At 45.6% G+C, this 23,834-nt stretch overlaps 2 protein-coding genes across 2 annotated transcripts in view; one reads left to right on the top strand and one right to left on the bottom strand.

Annotated features, from left to right (window-relative positions):
- The window catches only part of LOC103082004 (nuclear envelope pore membrane protein POM 121C), a 20,823-nt gene extending 19,817 nt beyond the window's left edge, over positions 1 to 1,006 (top strand). Inside the window, exons 12-13 of the mRNA XM_007468792.1 lie at positions 431 to 553; positions 909 to 1,006. Coding sequence (XP_007468854.1) covers positions 431 to 553; positions 909 to 1,006 — 221 coding nt within the window. The remainder of the gene's footprint in view (positions 1 to 430; positions 554 to 908) is intronic.
- Positions 1,007 to 3,384: 2,378 nt separating this feature from the next.
- NSUN5 (NOP2/Sun RNA methyltransferase 5) overlaps positions 3,385 to 23,834 on the bottom strand; it is a 31,629-nt gene continuing 11,179 nt past the window's right edge. Inside the window, exons 5-10 of the mRNA XM_007468888.1 lie at positions 5,297 to 5,435; positions 5,091 to 5,206; positions 4,213 to 4,391; positions 3,795 to 4,005; positions 3,578 to 3,718; positions 3,385 to 3,502 (exon numbers count right to left, since the gene is read on the bottom strand). Of these exons, the coding sequence (XP_007468950.1) occupies positions 3,385 to 3,502; positions 3,578 to 3,718; positions 3,795 to 4,005; positions 4,213 to 4,391; positions 5,091 to 5,206; positions 5,297 to 5,435 (904 nt within the window). The remainder of the gene's footprint in view (positions 3,503 to 3,577; positions 3,719 to 3,794; positions 4,006 to 4,212; positions 4,392 to 5,090; positions 5,207 to 5,296; positions 5,436 to 23,834) is intronic.

Here is a 23,834-nt window from a genome sequence, read left to right as displayed (position 1 = left end):
GGGGGGGGGGCGGGATCAGGGGACCCACCGGGTGGAGGGGAGGGGACGGGTGAATAAGGAGAAGAGGCGTAACGCTTCTAGTCCTGGTGGAAGGGAGGTAACCCGGTCAGGCTAGAGGTGGCGGTCCACTGACGGTCATCTGCTGCTGTGTCTGGTGGCCAAGGGAATGCAGAGGCCCTACGCCGTAGGTGGTCAGAAGGCAACCTGAGGGGCTTGTCTCCACCACGGTACAGCTGTTAGCAGGCTGGGAGGCCCACCTGGGGCAACGCGTGTTAAGGCCTCCTTCCAGCGGGCTGAATGGGAGCTAAGGGGTCCTGCGGGGAAGGCCCTGCCGGGAGCAGACCTCCCCACTAGGCTTATTACCCTCTGCTTTGAGGCCCTCTGCTCACCGGCCTGGTCTCTACAGTGTTCTGCTGTCTCTTCATCCTAGGCACCTCCACACCCACCTTTGGTCAGAACACCCCTGCTCCTGGGGTGGGCGCATCAGGCAGCAGCCTCTCCTTTGGGGCATCCTCAACACCCGCCCAAGGCTTTGTCGGAGTTGGACCTTTCGGTAAGCGGCCAGTCTCCTTGTTGCCAGTGCGACCTGCGTATCTCCTCTCTGAAGATGGGGTGGGGTGGGCTGGCAGCTCCGGCTCTCCGAGGCCCGTCTGGGAGTCCAGCACAAGCCAGGTTTGGAGTTGGGCAGCAGAGATGAGAAGGAGCTAGACTGCTGGGACGCCAGGTAAAAATGCCTTCCTGGGCCTTGCTCCCAGCCTATCTGTGGTCTTGGGATTTTGCCTTTTTAATAAGCCCTCCCCCAGAAGAATTGCTAGAGCTTGGCGAGGCTTTCTCCCAGCATCCGGTGTTCTTTAGAGACTGCTCTCAGGTAGCAGCTACCCTGATGAGGTCTTGTTGAATCTTTCCAGGATCGGCGGCCCCCTCCTTTTCCATTGGTGCGGGATCCAAGACCCCAGGGGCTCGACAGCGACTGCAGGCCCGAAGGCAGCACACACGCAAGAAATAGCCTTTGCCCCTGCCCCCCACACCCCCGCCACCCTTGCCCAAATCTGGACCTCAGCACCTGCTAGGAAGAGTCTCTGACCCTTCCAGTTCCATAACGCAGACCTGCCCCAGACCTCTGGCTTCGGCCACCAGGGAGGTGGTGGCAGCCCCAGGGGCTGTTTACCTCTTCCAGGAAGCAGAAGCCTCGGGCTTCTCGAGGGAGGAGGGGGAGGCAGGATGTGGCGGGGCAGAAGCCTATTATTACTACCTTACTTGAACAGTTCCACTGGTGAGGCTGGAGAGAACTAAAGAAACATCTGTACATATCGTCCACTGCCTTCCCTGACTCTCGTTTAGTGTATGAGCTTGGTCAGGCGGCCTCCCTTCCCGCCTTTTCCCTGAGAGCCATCTTCGCCGGAGGGCAGCAGGTAGAGCCCTCACCCACTTGCATCTCTGATATGCACTTGAGATGGGACTGGGGGATGGATTATCCCTAAAACTTTACCTTGCTTGGCTTGGCTATAAAAAGTGGTTCTCCCCCTCTGGTCCCATTAGGGGACTCTGTTTCCCCATTTCTCGCTGCTTCATCCCTTACTGGTTCCTTGCAGGATCGATTCCACTTAAAATGATCCTGACTCTAGCTTTGCCTTTGGAGACCCCAGCGGGTGCTGCTCCTGCTGTTCCACTTCCTCCTGCCAAGTCCGAGCCGCTGTTTCATCCCCAGCCCTCTCTGCCAGTTTGGCCCCTAAAAGCTTGGTGGCTCAAGACTGTTAGGCTGGCAGACCCAGGGGTGATACCTTCCCCAGGAGAGGGAAGCTCCTGGAGCAGGCAGGACGCCCCCGCTGCTTTCAGCTGCCTCCTCGCCCACCGTCCCCGTCGGCCTCATTGGGCTCGTCTGCCTCTCCGGGATTGTATGTCTAAAGCCTTGTCCTGTGTTATTTTGTCTGATGCTCACGTCTATTGCTCTTTGAATCGAGTTTGGAGGAAGAACTGAATTGTATGAGTGGCGGCATGTTGGTAGTGCCGGACTTAACTGTTTCTCAAGTTCCTCGGGCCTCGCTAATTGAATGTGGAAAGTAGCACCACTTTATGGCTACAAGTGCCGAGTCCTGAATTTTCAAATGGTGTTTTGACTTTAAGGGCTGGCAGCCCAAGGAGGATGGGTCTGAGGGGAAGCAAAGGCCTCTTCCCTCTGCTGTTTCTTTCCCACCTGCCTAACTTCACCATAGGCTAGATCACTTGTAGTATCTGTTAGAAAACCTAAATTAACCACATTTTAAAATTGTGTCTTACTTCCTCCGCCCCTTCCTTCCTTCTTCCTTGGTTCCAAAACCACATACCCCAGGCCCAAAACCTGGCTGCCATGCCCATCCTCTTTGGGAGAAGTATGAATGTGTGTGTCTAAATTAAAAGGAAAAATATTTAAACATTTTTTAACAAAATAAAAATTTATTTTTGTATTTAAGCTAAATTGCCTTTTAAATTCCTTCAAGCTTGGTTCACTGAGGTGGTTAAGTATAAATGCTATTGACTAGAAATCTCGCTGTATAGTTAAGTTATGCCTGTGTGCAGAAGAGGCTCAAATGCTGTCCCAGGCAGCTTTCCTGAGGGACTAGAGCTCCTTCCGGAAACACAAGATGTAATTCTTATTTTATAAATAATGTGATGTAGATGTAACTAGTCCCCCTCCCCTTGGTGAATGAGCGTGAATGTTGTGTGGCAGGGGACTGTGCCTCCCCAGCCCCAAGGAGAGCTCTGTTAGTACTTAACTGTTGTGTGTGGAGCTGAGGAGGGACCCGAGCCTCAGACACCTGCTAGGATTGGAGGGGGGTGAGGCGCGGGTCTAGAAATCAAGCTTCTGCCTATACCTTACATAAGGTAGCTCCTCTCAGCTTAGTACTCGCAGCTACAGCTAGTTTACCTCAGTTCCACAGGCAGGACAGTTGATCCAGGGGCCCCCTGAAGCAGGCGTCCTGGCGCAGCCTGAGCGTGAGCGCGTGAGTGCGGGTGTGGACGTGTACGTGCACTGGACAGGGACGGGAGGCTGGGACTTTCCATTACAAATACAGACTGAATTCCTGTGAGTCTAGTTGGAATTTTTAGTATGAACGTGAGATTGTTCTCCTCGCTTATGTCATTAAAAAAAACTGTGATCTATCGTAGACCGTGTCCTGCCTTTTATTTATGTGGGAAGCAGTGCATCTCACCAGCAAGAACAGAGCCCAGGGAAGGGACCCACAGCACAGGGATATCCGCTCTTTCCAGCTGGAGAAATGCGGTTACCGGTTTTCCTCCTCCAGCCATAAAAAGAGCCTTTGCAAACAAAACTGCTGCCTGGGGCTGAGGGCCCGAGACTAAGCTTGAGAGGACGACCTGAGGGGTCAAGGCTCTGAGCACCTGCTACATGCCAGGCTGTGAGCTGGGGGCAGCTGTTGCTTTTCGCCGCCTCTTCTTCTTTCTCTTTGGGGCTGGGTTGGGTGTAACTTCTGGGGCTGATGCTTCAGCCTGTGAGACGGAGCTGGAAGAAAAGAAGAGTGAGTTAGATGTGCCCCAATCCTCCAGCGTCTTCCAAGCAGGCCCCCTGCTCACTAACCTTGGCACCTCTACCCGTTCAAGTACAGCAGTGAAGAAGCCGCCAGTGAGCGTGGTCTCAGGGGAGGCCCGGAGGCAGTGCTCAGCACCTGGAAAAGTGCCAAGGCCTCGGTGCGGCCAGGAGGGGAGGATAGGAGCCAGCCTGCAGAGAGGAAATGGAACGGGCTTCTAAGTAAGAGTGCGGCCCTCGCCTCAAGACCCTGGTGGACACCCACTACCTGAAGGCTGCTGGGCTCTGCTGCAGGGCGGCTCGCACCACGTCTTCGTTCTCCTCCTGGTAGAGGGAGCACGTGGAGTAGACGAGGCGCCGCAGGGCGGGGAACGTGAGCGCGTGGCTCAGCGCCCGCTGCTGGAAGGCGGCCAGTGCTCGCAGGCGCTCCTGGCTCGGTACGCTGGTGCCGGGCTCCTCCAGCTGTCTGGTCAGCATCCCTAGGGACGAGTGCTTTCACCACACGCTGCCTGATTTCGTATGAAATCCCCACATACAGATGAGCACATCTGACCATTCACAGGATAACCTGAGCCAGAACTAAACCCAAGGCCAAAACGAACAACCACCGCCACACACACCCCCATCCCCGCTCTAAGGCTGCTCTGGATCTGTGGGGCCCTTGGCCGCGTTTTCCCCCATCTCACCAGAGCCACTACAAGAAGGATCCAGCAAGATGTACTGGACCTGACGATAACGCTGGTCTGAGGGCGAGACCTCCAGGAAGTCCTGCTCAGCCAGCTCGCAGCAAGAAACCCCAGCCCGGGCCAGCAGGGTAGCCGTAGAAGCCAGCCGCTTGGCATCCAGGTCAAAGGCAAAGATCTTCCTAGGGAGGAGGGCAGAGTTGAGGTGAACTGAGAATTTACGTAACACGTAAGAGCCCACAGGTCTGACACAGTAACACGTACTTGAAGTCAGGACACACAGAAAATCATATTTAAATGTCTTTAAATTCTCAATATTTAAAAAGGGTCAGTGGGGGACTTCCCTGGTGGTCCAGTGGTAAAGATTCCACCTTCCGATGCAGGGGACGTGGGTTCGATCCCTGGTCAGGGAACTAAGGTCACACATGCTGCGGGGCAACTCAGCCTGTGCACCACAATGACCGAGCTCGCGCACCTCAATGAGAGCCCACGTGCCTCAAACTACAGAACCCGCGCCGCAACGAAAGATCCTGCACGCCTCAACCAAGACCCTGTGTGCCACAACTAAGACACGACACAGCCAAAAATCAAACAAAAAATTAAAGTGAGTCATGTGAAGTTTAAAACAAAGTTAAAAAAAATAAAGGTCAGTGGTTAGAAATAACTGCCCAGGGCCCTCCGCTCCAAGGGCTAAGGGATTCACATCTCACACGTGTAACCCACTGGGAAGCTTAGGGAACTGCCCTAGGTCCAGGAGGAAATATTTAAAGGGAAGGCCTCCTTTCAGCCTTCATGACCTACTGGAGTTGAGTTCCTTATTTCTTCTTATAAAATATAGGATCAGACCCCACCCTACTCCTCTGTCTGACCATGGCACTCACCCTTGGTTCTTCAGAAGGGCAGCCAAGTGACTGGTCTTATTGCCTGGGGCAGCACATGCGTCGATGACATGGGAACCTGGAGGTGGAGCTAGCAGCATGGCCGGGAGACAGCTCGCCTGGCGGCGCAGAGCACAGGGGCTGGCTGAAAGGGACCCCAGGCTGATCACTCCCCTCCCGCTCCTCCCTTTTCCACCCATGCACCCTACCTTGTCTTGTAGGATGAGGTGACCAGCTTGGTACAGTGGATGTTCATGCAGATCTGTTCGGGCAGGAAACACGAGCAACTCCGGCAACAAGGAATCCAGAAGAAAACGCTTCCCTTTGAGGGCCCTTATGTCCTCGAGGCTGCCAGGGAATAAGCACTATTCATTCCACGTTTTCTGAATCCCTCCATGCCAGGCAGCAAGCCAGACATTTCACATGTCACCTAACTGCTTATTTATGCAACAAATGGTTAAAACTGCTATGAGTAAATTAACAAGCTGATAAGATAGAGGCAGCAGTTAAGAGAACAGGCTTCTCAGGCCAGACTCTAGGTTCAGGATCCCACCTCCATCATTTACCAGTGGCGGGAGCACTGACACTTCAGCCTCTGTCTACACTTCTGGAAAATGGTAGATCTCGTGAGGATTAAATGACATGCAAAATACTTAGGAAAATATTTTGCACAAATTAGACACTCACTAGCCAGTACTATTAAAACATAACCCTGGGGAGAGGGGCCTGGTTCAGGGAGGTAAATGCTGAGCTGATTCATGATGGATGAATAAGTAACCTGAGCAGGTAAGGTGAAAACTGTATTCTCCACACTGCAAAGGAGCATTGTTCATTCATCTGACCCACGTAGAAAACAGGCCTAGAGAATAACAACTCAGAAAGCTATAAAGTAGCAGAGCTGGAATTCAAACCCAAACACAACCGTTCTCTACCACCCTGGTCACTAAGCAGCATGCTAGAGGCAGATGGGGGAACATCTACAACAGATGGAGAGAGAGGGAGAGAGAAGAGGCAGCTTCCCAGAGCTGTCAAAGGACAGACCAGGAGGTAGGTGAGTGCAGGGAAGCCTGGGGTGAGGAGCAGCAACCACTAGGATAACACAGGTGCACAGAGTGCATGGCAGATGGGCCTGGAAAGGAAGCAGGGGGCACAGCGCAATGGAGAGCCACGGGTTTTCAGTAGGGGAGTAAAGCATCAGATCTGGTTGCAGATCTCTCTGCAGCCAACACAAGGAGGACAAACATGACAAGAAAGTCTGGAAGTGGGGAGACCAGTTTAGGAGATTATTCTGCCAATCATGATAGGATATGATGCTTAAACCCAGGCAGTATCCAGGAGGACAAAAAGAAAGATGCTGAAGGCACAGTAGTAAATGACTGAAAGGAGAGGAGGGAAGCATCTATGATGACTCAGTTTCTGCCTTGACCAAATGGGTGCATAATGGTGATATCTGTTAGGTTAAAACAGGGAATGCACAAGATGCCAATGTCAGGGACGCAAGGATGGTTCAACACCCACAAAGTAATCAATGCGATATACACAATTAACAAAGAGGATAAAAATCACATGACCATCTCAACAGATGCAGAAAAAGCATTTGAAAAAATTCAACATCGGGCTTCCCTGGTGGTGCAGTGGTTGAGAGTCCGCCTGCCGATGCAGGGGACACGGGTTTGTGCCCCGGTCTGGGAGGATCCCGCGTGCCGCGGAGCGGCTGGGCCCGTGAGCCATGGCCGCTGAGCCTGCGCGTCCAGAGCCTGTGCTCCGCAACGGGAGAGGCCACAACGGTGAGAGGCCCGCATACCGCAAAAAAAAAAAAAAAAAATTCAACATCCACTCATAAAAACTCTCAACAAACTGGGTACAGAGGGAACGCACCTCAACATAATAAAGGCCATATATGACAAGTCCACAGATAAAATCATACTCAACGGTGAAAAGCTGAAAGCTTTTCCTCTAAGATCAAACACAAGGCAAGGATGCCCACTTTCGCCACTTTCATTCAACCTAGTATTGGAAGTCCTAGTCAGAGCAGTCAGGCAATAAAAATAAAAAGCATCCAAATTGGAAAGGAAGAAGTAAAACTGTCACTATATGCAGATGACATGATTTTATATAAAGAAAACCCTAAAGAATCCACCAAAAAACTATTAGAACTAATACATTCAGTAAGGCTGCAGGATACAAAATCAATATACAGGGAATTCCATGGCAGACCATTAATTAGGACTCCGCACTTTCATTGCCAAGGGCGTGGGTTCAACCCCTGGTCAGGGAACTAAGATCCCACAAGCCATGTGGCATGGCCCCCCCCAAAAATATATACATATATACGAAAATCTGTTACATTTCTATACACTAATAATGAACTATCAGAAAAAAAATTAAGAAAACAATCCCATTTACAATTGCATCAAAAAGTAAAAAATTCCTAAGAATAAATTTAACCAAGGAGGTGAAAGACCTGCACACTGAAAACTATAAGATATTAATGGGAAAAAAAACTGAAGATAACACAAATAAATAGAAGGATATTCTGTGCTCATGGATTGGTAGAATTAATACTGTTAAAATGTCCACACTACCCAAAGAAATCTACAGATTCAACACAATCCCTATCAAAATTCCAATAGCACTTTTCACAGAAACAGAACGAACAATCCTAAAATTTGTATGGAAGCCCAAAAGACCATGAATAGCCAAAGCAATCTTGAGAAAGGAAGAAAAAAGCTGAAGCATCATGCTCCCTGATTTCAAACTATATTGCAAAACCTATACTGCAAAACCACAGTAATCAAAACAGTATGGCACCAAGGAGAAGGTCAAGGTGGCAGAGTAGGAGGACGCTGAGCTCACCTCCCCCCCAACGAACATATCAAAAATACATCTACAATGTGGAGCAATTCCCACTGACAACAAACTGGAGACTCGCAGAAAGACTCTTATACAACCAAGGGCATAAAGAAAAATCCACATGGAATATGGGTAGGAAGAGAAGCAATTAGGTCAGGACCTGTGCCCCTAGGAGGGGACAAAGAAGAGAGGGATTACACAATCCTCCTTGGGTTTCAGGATGCTGGCACCATCTGGGTGGCATCACCTGAAGGACCACATGGAAACTGATTCCCTGCCACAGACACCCTCACTATTCATTATCAAGAGGAACTCCTATTGATACCATGGTGTAATACTTGTAGACTTTTAAAAAATCAGTATTTATTAACAACCAGGAAAAAAATGGAGCTCATACTTAACATATGACTTGTTTTCCCATTTGCTATATTGTCAATAAACATTCACACCATCAATGTAAGCAGCTCCCTGATATTTCACAGTCTGGATAAAACCAAAATTTACTGAACCAAATACATATTGTTGGGATATTTTAGAATAAATGTAGATTGAGCCCAATTTTCCCCTATTTGAAACAAAATTATGAACATTTCAGAAGCTCAATCTAACGATAAATGACTAAAAGCAAAATTGCTCAAAAAGGGCACACAGGGCTTCCCTGGTGGTGCAGTGGTTAAGAATCTGCCTGCCAATGCAGGGGACATGGGATCAAGCCCTGGTCCAGGAAAAGCCCACATGCCGCAGAGCAACTAAGCCCGCATGCCACAACTACTGAGCCCACGTGCCACAACAACTAAAGCCTGTGTACCTAGAGCCCGTGCTCTGCAACAAGAGAAGCCACCACAATGAGAAGCCTGCGCACCACAATGAAGAGTAGCCCCCCCACTCACCACAACTAGAGAAAGCCCGTGCGCAGCAACAAAGACCCACCGCGGCCAAAAGTAAGTAAATTTAAAAAAAGAAAGGGTGCACAGGTGAGTGGTTCAAACCACATTATTAGGCATCACAGCCCTAGGGTCTGACACCAGGAAGATGAATCCCCTTAACTGGTTTGAAAACCAGTAGGACTCAGAGAACAGCTGTTAGAAACCTAGATTCCACTCATGAAAAACAAGCACATGCTTGCTTACTCCAGGAAACAAGGTACAGGAAGCTGACTGAAACAGCCTGGGACTCTGGCTGGTTTCCTGCAAATGCCCCAGCCCAGTGCACACCCCAGCACACATCAAGCAGCTGCACTGATTCCCTGGCTCTGGCACAGCTCCACTCTAGGGAGAAGGTTGCCGGTGCCATGGAGAGTGCACAGTTGGGGGGGGGGGGCGGCGGGTGGGGACGAAGCCAGCTCAGACCTGGCATGGCATTCAGTTGGGGCAAGGGCAGCCATTACTGGCATTCGCAGAAGCAACAGATCAGGAGTGGTCTGGAGCTCTGACTGGCATGCCAGGACTGCCCCAGAGTGTGCCCCAGCCCATGCCAAGCACCCACTCCAGCCCCTCTTGCTCCAGCACCGCCCGCTCTGGGGCAAAGGTGCCATTGCTGGGAGCAGGGTAGAAAGCACACTTAGAGGAAACAGAACCAGTTCAGACCCAAACCTCGGCTTCTGCTCCAGTATCCTGGGACCAGACACCACTCTCAGTAGGGCAGTGACAGCCACTGAGAATTGGAGAAGCCCTGGCTCACGCCTGACTCTGGCTCTAGCTCTAGCCCCTCCACCTCCAGCCCCACCTCCCACCAAGGTGATAGCTGCCAGCACACCCTGGGGAAAGACATGACCCGTGCTTACTTTAGATCCAGTTCTCCCACCAAAGGCACTGGGCACACAGAGACTGCATAGTGATGCTCCCACACAAGGATAGCCCTTCAAGACTGGGATAGGTAACTTTTTCACCTAATTTCATAAAGTTAAGCAAAATAAGAAGACAGAGGAATTTGTTCCAAACAAAAAAACCAGGGAAAAAACCTGAAAAAAACAACTAATGAAACAGATAAATAATTTACTAGATAAAGTGTTCAAAGCATTAGTAATAAGAGATGAGCACAGTGAAAATTTTTACAAGGAACTAGAAAATATAAAAATGCACCAAGTCAAAGCTGAAGAATACAGTAAGTGAAAATGAAAAACACACCAGAAGGAATTAACGTCAGATCAAGTGATGCAGAAGAACACACATTTGATCTGGAAAACAGAATAATGGAAACTACCCAATCAGAACCACAAAAACATCTTTAAAAAATGAGACCAGTTTAAGGGATCTCTGGGACAACATCAAGCGTACTAATATTCACATTACAGCGGTCTCAGAAGGAGGGGAGAGAGAGAGGTCGAAAATGTATTTGGTGAAATTATGGTTGAAAACATCCCAAACCCGAGGAAGGAGACAAATATCCAGTATAGGAATCACAGAGTCCCAGACAAGACGGACCCAGAGACCCACACCAGGACATCATAATTAAAATGGCAAAAGTTAAAGAGAGAATTCTAAAGGCAGCAAGAGAAAAACAAAGAGTAACATACAAGGGAATAACCCAGAAGGCTACCAGCTGATTTCTCTGCAGAAACTTTGCAGGCAAGAAGGGAGTGGCATGACATATTTAAGGTGTTGAAAGGGAAAAACCTACAACGTAGGATACTCTATCCACCAAGATTATCATTTAGAATTAAAGAAGAGAGAAAGAACCTCTCAGAGAAGCAAAAAATAAAAGAGCTCATCACTACTAAACCAACTCTAAAAGAAATGTTAAAGGGTTTTCTCTAAGTGGAAAAGAAAAGGCTATAACAAGAAGTAAGAATTTATAGGAAAGGAAAAATCTCACTTGTAAAGACAAATATATAGTAAAGGTGTGATCAACCACTTAAGCCAGTATGAAGATTAAAAGACAAAAGTTGTAAAATCAACTATAACTACAATAAACAGTTAAAGGATAAGCGTGAAGATATAAGACATGACATCAAAAACACAAAACACGGGAGAACAGTGAAAAAATGCACATCTTTTAGAATGTGTCTGACCTTAAATGGCTGTCAGTTTAAAACAAGTAGATACAGTTACAGATCAACATATATGAACCCCATGGTAACTAAAAATCAAAACCTACAGTACATACACAAAAATCAGAGAGAAAGGAGCACAAGCATACCACTTAAGAAAAATCATCAAACCACAAGGGAAGAAACTAAGAACAGAGAAGAACTACAAAAACACCCAGAAAACAAGCAACAAAATGGTACATACCTATCAACAATCACTTTAAATGTCAATGGACTAAACGACTCAATCAAAAGACATAGGTAGCTGACTGGATTTTAAAAAAAACAAGACCCATCTATATGCGGCTTACAAGAGACTCACTTCAGAGCTAAAGACACACACAGACAAGTGAGGGGACGAAAAAAGGTATTTCATGCCAATGGAAATGACAAGGAAGCTGGGGTAGCAATATTCATATCAGACAGAGTAGACTTTAAAACACAGTCTGTAACAAAAGACAAAGAAGGGCACTATATAATGATGAAGGGATCAATAAAAGAAGACGATGGGGCTTCCCTGGTGGTGCAGTGGTTGAGAGTCCGCCTGCTGATGCAGGGGACATGGGTTCATGCCCCAGTCCAGGAGGATCCCACGTGCCACGGAGCGGCTGGGCCCGTGAGTCATGGCCGCTGGGCCTGCGTGTCCAGAGCCTGTGCTCCACAGCAGGAGAGGCCACAGCAGTGAGAGGCCCGCGTACCACAAAAAAAAAGAAGAGGATATTACACTCAATAACATATATGTACCTAATATAGGAGCATCTAAATATATAAAGCAAATATTAACAAACATAAAGGGAGAAACAGACAGTTATAAAATAACAGTAGGAAACTTTAGCACCACACTTACATCAAGGGACATATTGTCCAGACAGACAGAAAATCAATAAAGAAACAGTGGTCTTGAATTACACATTAGACCAGTTGGACTTAATCAGTATCTACAGGACATTTCATCCCCAAACAGCAGAATACACATTCTTTTCAAGTGCACATAGAATATTCTCCAGATAAATCACATGCTAGGCCACAAAACAAGTCTCAACAAATTTATGAGAATATATCAAACATTTTTCCAACCACAACAGTATTTCTAGTATGAAACTAGAAATCAATCACAGGAAGAAAAATGGGAAAAACACAAACACATGGAAACTAAACAATACACTACAAAAAAGCCCCAATGGGTCAATGAAGAAATCAAAAAGGAAATCAGAAAATACATTAAGACAAACAAAAATAAAAACGCAACTTTCCAAAACCTATGGGATGCAGCAAAAGCAGTTCTAAGAGAGCAGTTTACAGCAAATACAGGCCTACCTCAAGAAACAAGAAAACTTTCAAATGATCAACCTAACCTATCATGTAAAAGAATCAGAAAAAGAACAAAGCCCAAAGTAAGCAGAATGAAGAAAATAATAAAGAGAAAAAATAAAATAGAGACCAAAAGACAAACAAACAAAAAATAGAGAAGATCAATGAAACCAAAACCTGATTTTTTTTTAAAGGATAAAATTGATAAGCCTTAACCAGGCTCATCAAGAAAAGAAGAGGGCTTCCCTGGTGGCGCAGTGGTTGGGAGTCTGCCTGCCAATGCAGGGGATGCAGGTTCATGCCCTGGTACAGGAGGATCCCACGTGCCACAGAGCAGCTGGGCCCATGAGCCATGGCCGCTGAGCCTGCGCGTCCAGAGCCTGTGCTCCGCAATGGGAGAGGCCACAGCAGTGAGAGGCCTGCGTACCGCAAAAAAAAAAAAAGAAAAAAGAAAAGAAAAAAAAAAGAGAGAGAGGACCCAAATAAAGGAAATGAAAAAGGAAATATTACAACTGATATCATAGAGATTAAAAAAAATCATAAGATCCCATTTGTTTATTTTTATTTTAATTTTCATTACTCTAGGAGGTGGGTCAAAAAAGATGCTGCTGTGATTTATGTCATAGAGTGTTCTGCCTGTGTTTTCCTCTAAGAGTTTTATAGTATCTGGCCTTACATTTATGTCTTTAATCCATTTTGAGTGTATTTTTGTGTATGGTGTTAGGGAGCGTTCCAATCTCATTCTTTTACATGCAGCTGTCCAGTTTTCCCAGCACCACTTATTGAAGAGGCTATCTTTGCTCTATTGTATATTCTGGCCTCCTCTGTCATAGATTAGGTGACCACAGGTGTGTGTGTTTATCTCCGGGCTTTCTATCCTTTTCCATTGATCTATATTTCTGTTTTGTGCCAGTACCATACTGTCTTGATTACTGTAGCTTTGTAGTATAGTCTGAAGTCAGGGAGCCTGCTTCCTCCAGCTCCATTTTTGTTTCTCAAGATTGCTTTGGCTATTCGAGGTCTCAAAGGAAACCATAAATAAGAAGACAACCCTCAGAATGGGAGAAAATATTTGCAAGTGAAGCAACTGACAAAGGACTGCTCTCTAAAATATACAAGCAGCTCATACAACTCAATATCAAAAAAACAAATCACCCAATCAAAAAATGGGCAGAAGACCTAGATAGACATTTCTCCAAAGAAGACATACAGATGGCCAACAAACACATGAAAAGCTGCTCAACATCACTAATTATTAGAGAAATGCAAGTCAAAACTACGAGGTACCACCTCACACTGGTCAGAATGGCCATCATCAAAAAACCTACAAACAATAAATGCTGGAGAGGGTGTGGAGAAAAGGGACACCTCATATACTGTTGGTGGGAATGCAAATTGATTCAGCCACGATGGAAAACAGTATGGAGGTTCCTTAAGAAAATACAAATAGAACTACCATACAACCCAACAACCCCACTACTGGGCATATACCCAGAGAAAACCATAATTCAAAAAAACATATGCACCCCAATGTTGATTTCAGCACTATTTACAACAGCCAGGACATGGACGCAACCTAAATGTCCATCAACAGAGGAAAGGATAAAGAAGATGTGCTATATACACAATGGATATATAGATACACACAATGGAATATTACTCAGCCATAAAAAGGAATGAAATTGGGTCGTTTGTAGAGACGTGGATGGACCTAGAGAATGTCATACAGAGTGAAGTCAGAAAGAGAAAACCAAATATCTTATAATAACGCATATATGTGGGATCTAGAAAATGGTATAGGTGCTTACAGAGCAGAAATAGAGACACAGATGTTGAGAACAAATGTATGGATAGCAAGGGGGAAAGGGGTGGGGTGGGAGGAAGTGGGAGACTGGAATTGACACATATACATTATTGATACTATGTATGAAACAGACAACTGGTGAGAACATACTGCATAGCACAGGGAACTCTACCTAATGCACTGTGGTAACCTAAATGGGAAGGAAGTCCAAAGGGATGGGATATCTGTTATGTGTACAGCTGATTTCATTCTGTTGTGCAGTGGAGGCTAACACAACATTGTAAAGCAACCATACTCCAATAAAAATTTAGAAAAATCAATCTGAAAAAACAACATAAGAGAATACTATGAACAAACAGTTATATGCCAACAAAAGACAACCTAGAAGAAATGGATAAACTTCTAAAAATATACAAGACTGAATCAGGAAGAAATAGACAATCTGAAGAGACCAATCACTAGTAGTAAAATTGAATCAGTAATCAAAAAACTCCCGGCAAACAAAAGTCCAGGACCAGATGGTTTCACAGGGAAATTCTACCAAATATATAAGGAAGAGCTAATATCTACCCTTCTCAAACTATTACAAAAAAACTGAAGACGGAACACTCCCATATTCATTCTACAAGGTCACCATTACCCTGCTACCAAAACCAGACAAAGAAACACTCCAAAAAAAAAAAGAAAATTACAGGCCAATAACTCTGATGAATATGGATGCAAAAGTCCTCAACAAAATATTCACAAACTGAATTTTAACAATATATAAAAAGGACCATACACCATAATCAAGTGGGATTTATTCCAGGGATGGTTCAATATCCCCAAATCAATCAATGTGATACACCACATCAATAAAAGAAAGGATAAAAATCACAAGACCATCTCAATAAATGCAGAAAAAGCATTTGAAAAAATTCAACATCTATTCATGATGAAAACTCTCATCAAAGTTGGTATTAAAGTAACATATCTCAACATAACAAAGTCTGTATATGACAAACCCACAGCTCACACCATACTCAATGGGGAAAAGCTAAAAGCTTTTCCTCTAAAGTCAGGAATAAGACAAGGATGCCCACTCTAGGCACTTCTATTTAACACAGTATTGGAAGTCCTATCCAAAGCAATCAGACAAGAAGAAGAAATAAAAATGCATCCAAATTGGAAGGGAAGTAAAACTATCACTATTTACAGATGACAAGATAAAGAAAACCCTAAAGTTGCCACAAAAAAACTGTTCATTAGAAAATGAATCCAGTAAAGTTTCAGGGTACAAGATTAGCATTATACACTTTTCTATGCACTAATAATGAACTATTAGAAAGCAAGAAAACAATCCTGTTCAAAAGTGCATCAAAAAGAATTAAATACCTAGGAATAAACTTAACCACAGAGGTAAAAGACCTATACTCTGAAAACTATGACACTGATGAAGGAAACTGAGATGATACAAAGAAATGGAAAGATACCCATATTAAGGGATTGGAAGAATTTAAATTGTTAAAATGTCCATACTATCCAAAACAATCTACAGATTTAATGCAAACCCTATCAAAATATCCATGACATTTTTCATAGAACTAGAACAAATAATCTTAAAATTTATATGGAACCACAAAAGACCCTGAATAGCCAAAGCAATCTTGAGAAGAAAGAACAAAGCCAGAGGTATGAAGCTCCCAGACTTCAGACTCTACTACAAAGCTACACTAATCAAAACAGTAAAGTACTGGCCAAAACAAAGACACATAGATCAATGAACAGAACAGAGAGCTCAGAAATAAACCCACAAACTTATGGTCAATTAATCTATGACAACAGAGGCAAGAATATACAAAAGGAAAAAGACAAAGTCTCTTCAATAGGTGGTGCTATGAAAAACAGACAGCTATATGTAAAAGAATGAAATTAGAACATTTTCTCACACCATATACAAAAATTAACTCAAATCAATTAAAAACCTACATGTAAGACCAGAAACCAAAAAACTCCTAGAAGAAAACATAGGCAGAACACTCTTTGACATAAATTGTAGGGGAATTCCCTGGCAGTCCAGTGGTTAGGACTCTGTCCTTCCTCTGTAGGGGGCACAGGTTCAATCCCTGGTCAGGGAACGAACAAAGATTCTACAAGCTGCGTAGCGCAGCCAAAAAGACAAAAACAAAAACTAGCAATTTTTTTTTTTTGATCTGTCTCCTATGGCAAAGGAAACAAAATAAATAAATAGGACTAGTTAAACTTAAAAGCTTTGGTACAGTAAAGGAAACCACTGACAAAATGAAAAGACAACCTACTGAATGACAGAAAATATTCACGAATGATATGACTGATAGGGATTAACATCTAAAAACATATAAACAGCTAAGACAACTCAACATCAAAAATACAAACAACTGGGCTTCCCTGGTGGCGCAGTGGTTGAGAGTCCGCCTGCCAATGCAGGGGATACGGGTTCGTGCCCTGGTCCGGGAAGATCCCACATGCCGCAGAACGGCTAGGCCCGTGAGCCATGGCCGCTGAGCCTGCGCGTCCGGAGCCTGTGCTCCGCAACGGGAGAGGCCACAACAGTGAGAGGCCCGCGTACCGCAAAAGAAAAAAAAAAAAAAGAATGTGGAGAAGGCATGAATAGACATTTTTCCAAAGAAGACATACCAACAGGCATATGAAAAGATGCTCAACATTGCTAATCAGAGACATGCAAATCAAAACCACAATGAGATGTCACCTCACACCCATCAGCCATCAGAAAGGCCATCATCAAAAAGAACACAAATAACAAATGTTGGCAAGGATGTGGAGAAAAGGGAACTCTAGTACACTGCTAGTGGGAATGTAAATTGGTGCAGCCACTATGGAAAAACAGTACAAAGGTCACTCAAAAAACTAAAAATATAACTACCATATGATCCAGCAATTCTACTCCTGGGTATATATGTGAAGAAAATGAAGTAACACTAATTTGAAAAGATACGTGCACTCCAATGTTCATAGCAGCATTATTTACAATATCCAAGATACTGAAGCAACCTCAGTGTCCATCGATAGATGAATGGATAAAGAAAATGTGGCATACATACACAATAGACTATTACTCTGCCATAAAGAATGAAATTCTGCCATTAGCCAAGAATGTGGACAAACTTGGAGGGTATTATGCTTAATGAAATAGAGAAAGACAAATTCTGTATGTTATCACTTATATGTGGAATTTAAAAATAAATTAACAAATACAACAAAACAGATTCACAGATATAGAGAACACCACAATGGTTACCAGTGGGGAGGGGGAAGGAGGGAGGGGCAAGATAGAGGTAGGGGATTAAGAGGTACAGTACAGAGAATGTAGCCAATATTTTATAATAACTTTAAATGGAGCATAATCTATAAAAATACTGAATCACTAAGTTATATACCTGAAACTAATATAATATTGTAAATCGACTATACTTCAATTTAGGAAAAAAAAACAGTACGGTATTGGCATGAATATAGACACAGATCAACGAATCAGAATAGAGAACCCAGAAATTAACCCACAGATATATGGTCAAGTATACAGTTAAGAAGCCAAGAATATACAATGAGGAAAGGACAGTCTCCTCAATAGATGGCATTGAGAAAACTGGACAGCTGCAAATAAAAGAATGAAACTGGACCACTATCTTACACCGCACACAATAAATTAACTCAAAATGGATTAAAGACTTGAATGTATGCAGCATATTACTCAGCTATAAAAAAGAATGAAATCTTGCCATTTGTTGACAACATGGATGGACCTAGGGGTTATTATACTAAGTGAAATAAGTCAGAGAAAGAAAAATACTACATTATTTCACTTATATGTGGAATGTAGAAAAAAATGAATAAACATAACAAAACAGAAACAGAGTTACAGATACCAAGAACAAGTGATTGCCAGAGGGGAGGAGGGTGGCAGGGAGTAGAGAAATAGGTGAGGGAGATTAAGAGGTACAAGCTTCCTTGGGCTTCCCTGGTGGCGCAGTGGTTGAGAGTCCGCCTGCCAATGCAGGGGACACGGGTTGGTGCCCCGATCCGGGAAGATCCCACATGCCGCGGAGTGCCTGGGCCCGTGAGCCACAGCCGCTGAGCCTGCGCGTCCGGAGCCTGTGCTCCGCAACGGGAGAGGCCACAACAGTGAGAGGCCCACATACCACAAAAAAAAAAAAAAAAAAAAAAAAAAGCAAAGGCAACAAAAGCAAGCAAAACAAACAAACACAAAAACCAAGTGACACTACATCAAAGCTTCTGCACAGCAAACGAAACCATCAACAAAATGAAAAGGCAATCTATGGAATGGGGGAAAGTATTTGCAAATCATGTATCTGATAAGGGCTTAATATCCAAAATACACAGCGAACTCATACAACTCAAGAGTTTATTAAAAACACCCAATTAAAAAATGGGCAGAACCTCTAAAGAGATATTTTTCCAAAGAAGACATACAGATGGCCAACAGGTACACTACACTGTACGGTTGTTAGCATAAGTGACACCATCATAAGTCAGGACAGTTTCTCCTGTCCTGCTGACTCTACTCAGGACTGTACTGTGCAGTAAATCTTCTCTGCCATCAGGACTTTGTAGTTAATAGATAGTGTTTAATAATCATTAGGACCAGTGGCCTCTATGCTCCGTTAGTCCCCAAACAATGATGAAAACCTTCGCTGGTGTATTCCCAGGACCCATGAGACTCATTACTGATTTATAAATCTTGACTTAGGAATGCACGCCCTGTTTCCAAGGACCTACCCGCATACCCTAGGTTAACTGTAAAATTGTCCCATTGGCCCCTCTGCTGTGCAGAGTGCAGCAACGAACGCTTCCTGATTGTTGTCTGACCAATCCCACCCTGTAAGTTACCCTATAATAAACTGATCCATTGATTATCTAGAGCTGCCTGCCTCATTTTTCGGACTCCTGATGCCTTCTCAGTTCAGTGGGCACTTTTCATTCCCTCCATCCTCCAACGATTGGCAAGCCAGTCAGGAAACTGAAAACGACACAGGAATGGGTAAAGGGGCAGTAAAGCCCATTGACGGTAGGGGAAATCCCAGGCTGGCCAGCCACTTCCACATGCAGTGATTTGACTAGGCTTAGGGAACACTTCCAGCCAGTGTGTGAGTACAGGGATGCCCCCAAAACACCAAAGGGCTTATTAGATATACCAACTGAAGCGGTGGGAAAGCAAAAAGTGGAAAAACAAAGTAAGCTATTGCATTGCATGACCTTTGTTATGCGCTCTAATGACTGGCACAGAAAAAGAATTCCAGCTCAACAGGGAACTAAAGAAGACTAAAGAGGCGCCGGCATTAGAAAGGGATGTCCAGATGGCATGTTCCACCACTTCAGACATATGTTAAAGACAATACAACAGGAAGAACATGTTGAAGTGATAACATGTAAGATGCCTAAAATGCAGGGCCACAGGCTGTTCCATTCAAACGTGAGGACCTTTTCACAGGAGAACTGGGACACCAAGAGGTGGGATCCTTGGGATAACTACATATCAGAAGATGTGGACATAACTCTAGAGGAGGAAGACCTGCAGGCAAGACCTCTGATCCAAACTACAACACAGGCCACTAGGGAGCCAGGAGATAACTGAGAGAAGATCCCTAGAATCCAAGACACAACTATGCGGGGATATTTCTCCACTGTTGGAATTCGCTGGCAGGTTTAAACAAAAGAGTAGGAAAGGAATTGCAGCCTGGGTGCTCCGTTCATGGGATACTGGGAGAAATGGCATTATGTTAAATGAGTCAGAAACGTCAAAAATGGCCCTGGTCACAGCACAGCCCACCCTCCAGCAACATTTGTATGCGACTGGGTTGGGAGAAACCCAAGGGTGGCTATAGCCACCTTGATTGACTAGATATGTGCAGGTATACACACGGCTGGGCCAAATGAGGGGGATGTGCCGTCCCCATCCTAAAGATGGGCATCTACGCAAGAGTTACAAGAAATAGTGATGGGAGTTGGGAACAAAGCATGCTACCTATGTTCCTAATTTCTGAGAACTTGATGAGGAGTTATTTACAACAGGCATAAAGGATGGTATCCTGCAGTCTACTCTAGGAGCTTGGTATGGGACCTTAGTTTCAGTTTTGGCCCCAATGGTTAATCGACTCATTCAGACGGGGCAACCATGATAGCTGATCTGAGCAAAACTGAAAAGATCTGGCATAAGGGAAACAGAAGGGGAGATAAAGGCAAAGAGAAAAAAAAAATGAAAAGTGAGGAAACTAAACAAAGGGGCCCAACTAGAATTTCCCACAATTATGGTTAAGACCTGGTATTAGCTGGAACCCATAAGGAGAAGATAAATAACCTAATCCGATCCTTTTAACCTCATGGAAAGCATTACCCAAAGAAATAAGTTTACTCTTCAGTCAGCAAGAGAAAAACAGGAACAGGCTTAAGCCTATGCTCCACAGGGGCAGGAAGATAACGAACAGGGGTGCAGGGCTTCCCTGGTGGCGCAGTGGCTGAGAGTCCACCTGCCGATGCAGGGGACACGGGTTTGTGCCCCGGTCCGGGAAGATCCCACGTGCCGTGGAGCAGCTGGGCCCATGGGCCATGGCCACTGGGCCTGCGCGTCCGGGGCCTGTGTTCCGCGGCAGGAGAGGCCGCAACGGTGAGAGGCCCGCATACCGCCAAAAAAAAAAAAACAGGGGTGCATACGCCCCACTCCTAGGGGTTAGGGGTGAAGTCAAGGTTGCTCCTTGGTACAGGTCACAGGCGGCAACTGGAGGTCCCATACTGAACTATTAGTCCCACACCAATAAACAGACTGTCCTGGCTTTAACAGACACTGTGCCAAGTGCACCCTGATTTATGGGAATCCATCCAAGTTCCAAGGGGAAATACAAGCCACTGATGAATATGGAGGCCAGAGGTGAGGATGAAACAAGTGAGCCTGTATTTACAAGTTGGAAGACCCCCCCCCACCCCCGGACGCTGCTCGTCCCCTTCTGGTTTATATTTTCCCCATACCTGAGTATATTTTGGGTGTGGATGTCCTACAGGACCTGGACCTCATAACCACCATGAGCGAGTTCCACTTACGGATCCGAGCAGTCAAGCCTGCAATGGTGGATCATGGTAAACGGGACCCGGTAAAGTTGCCTATCCCGTGGAGAGTGGTGGCAATAAAAAATATCACCTACCTGGGGGACAGGAAAAAATAACAGCTACCGTCAAGGAATGAGGGAAGGTGGAAGTTAAAAGACCGGCACAAAGCCCGCTAAATAGCCCCATGTGGCTGGTGGAAAAACCAAACCTGGCGCATGATAGTAGATTACAGAGAATTAAACAAGGCAACACCTCCCTATCTATGTGGCAGTTCCAAACAGCCCAACCCCTGGATCCAATTCCTCTTCCCTTTAGACAGATCACTGTGTCTTAGGTTTGTCTAATACCTTTTTCAGCACACCCTTAGATAAGGAGCCCCAGGACCAGTTCACCTTCACGTGGGATGGGAGACAACAGACTTTTACTGTCTTACCCCAAGGTTGTCTGTATAGTCCTGCTGTATGTCATGGGATGGTGGCCTGGGATTTGGAAAACTGGGCTTTCCCTCCCTCTTTAGTTCTCTATCATTACATCGATGAGATGTCAAGCTGTGATGCCTTGCGCTCTCTTCCCCAAGCCACTACGCCTCTTCAGGAACATTTAAAAGCACAGGGATGGGAGGCAAACGCCAACAAGGTGCAAGGACGGAGATAGTCAGTAAAGCTCTTTGGAGTTACCTGGTCTGGCAAGACTAAAGTGATGCCTGACGCTGTTTTGATAAAACACAGGTGTATCCCATGCCCTGACATGTAAAAGAACTACAGGTCTTTATAGGTCTGCTAGGGTACTGGCACCCTTCTATTCCCCACCTTGACCATATATTAAAACCACTATATACTTTAATGAAAAAGAGAACAATCTGGGACTGGAATACCCCACAACAAGAGGCTTCTGCAAAGGCCAAGCTGATTGCCCAAGGACTGAGGGTGTTAATGCCAGATGCAAGTTGTGAATTGGATTTAAGTATATATCCAGATGGGTTTGGGTGGAGGCTCTCGCAGCAACAAAATGGGAAATAAGTCCTGCTAGGAGTTTGGTCTCAGTAAGAGAAAGGGGCAGAGAACCGGTATGGTCCTAAAGAAAAACAACTGTCAGCAGTTTATCTAGCCTTACAACAAACCAAGGGTCTGACCACCGACCTACCGGCTGACATACAGAATTCCTACCTGTGTGCGACTGAGCACCTTACAAAGTGTAAGCCTACTCAGCAGAAAAGCACCCTCTCCCGGGAGGTGCATGCCTGATTAGGGCCGGTGACCTACAGCGACCCACCAAAGACCCCCGCAACATCACCTGCTGCACCCCCTCTACCACAGGTACAGGAAGATACAGGGATGCCCCCTGCTAATACATGATACACGATGTCAGCTGTAGGGCCAAGCCACTCGGTGGTCCTCCACAGCTGTTTGGCTCCGGATGTCATCTGGTTCAAGGGACTGAACAAAGTAGTCAGTGGGCAGAACCCAGAGCCACGTGGCTGGTGATTACCCACAAACCCATGCCCCTCAAGCTTACCACTTGGCATCAAAATAATCGGGAAATATTAAATAAACCTCTGTGGGGGGCTGAATTGAGGGCTGATATCTGGACTGCCTGTGCGCAACCAGGTGCCAGCATGACCTTATGGCACTCGTCAACTCTGCCTGGTCATCACGAAGCAGCTGCATTAGCAAGAGCTTTGTTGCTGGAAGAATTACAGACCCCCTCTGACATGGCGGACTGGCTCCACCGAAAGTCGGGACACAGAGGCCCCCAAACTTGGGAAATAGTAAAAAAGCGGCATTTGCCTCTCCAATACACAGACCTCTGAGTCACAGATAAGGGTGGCCCTCAGTGCCCTCTGAAGTGCCACCCTCTTCGACACACCCCAGGGTACACTGGACGCTCTGACCATCCAGTTACCAGATGACAAGCGGACTACATAGGGCCTTTGCCAGTGTCAGAAGGACATAAATATACTCCAACCTGTGCTGACACAGCCACTAGACTGATGCAATCCTTTACCAGTAAGAAAACCAACTAGGCTGCAACAATCAAAGACCTGTCAAAATTGGAAGTTATGTATGGAACACCAGCCCAAACTGACATGAACAAGGAATCATTTCACTGGACATGAAATACAAGAGTGGGCAGAAACCCCAAGAATTACTTTGAACTTTCCATCTACCACACAATCCCACCACGGCCGGCCTTACAGAGCATGTCAACATGTCAGAAGCCACATTAAAAGCCCCATCTCCTGACTGCACGTTAAGAGGTTGGTCCCTCCCCACTCCCTCCATGTTAAGAGGTCTGAAACTATCAGACGATTAAATGCTGTCCCCAGGATGACAACCTCCAGAAGAATGGCTACCTGACCAGACACCAAGAGCCTGAGACTGCAGGCTCAGAAGGGAGGCCTTAAGCCTAACCTGTAGGAAGGTCTCCTTTCGCCACTGCCACAGGACCTCTGACCTAGTGTTACAGTAATTCATCAGCATTTAAATTGGTCTCCCCCTCCCAGGTGGCTTGGTATCCTAAACCCTTGGGGCCTGGGTATTGCCTTCCCTCAATCAGGCCTTTTATACGGGAATGGACCCCACTCAGACCCAATTCTCCTCTCCAAAGCATTAGCACAAGGAGCTGAAGTGGGTTTGCTCATGTGGGTTCCTGC

The sequence above is a fragment of the Lipotes vexillifer genome, unplaced genomic scaffold (assembly GCF_000442215.2).
Source record: "Lipotes vexillifer unplaced genomic scaffold, Lipotes_vexillifer_v1.1 scaffold12, whole genome shotgun sequence".
Lineage (NCBI taxonomy): Eukaryota > Metazoa > Chordata > Mammalia > Artiodactyla > Lipotidae > Lipotes > Lipotes vexillifer.
Note: the sequence above shows the minus strand (reverse complement) of the source record. Positions and strands in the feature narration are given on the sequence as shown.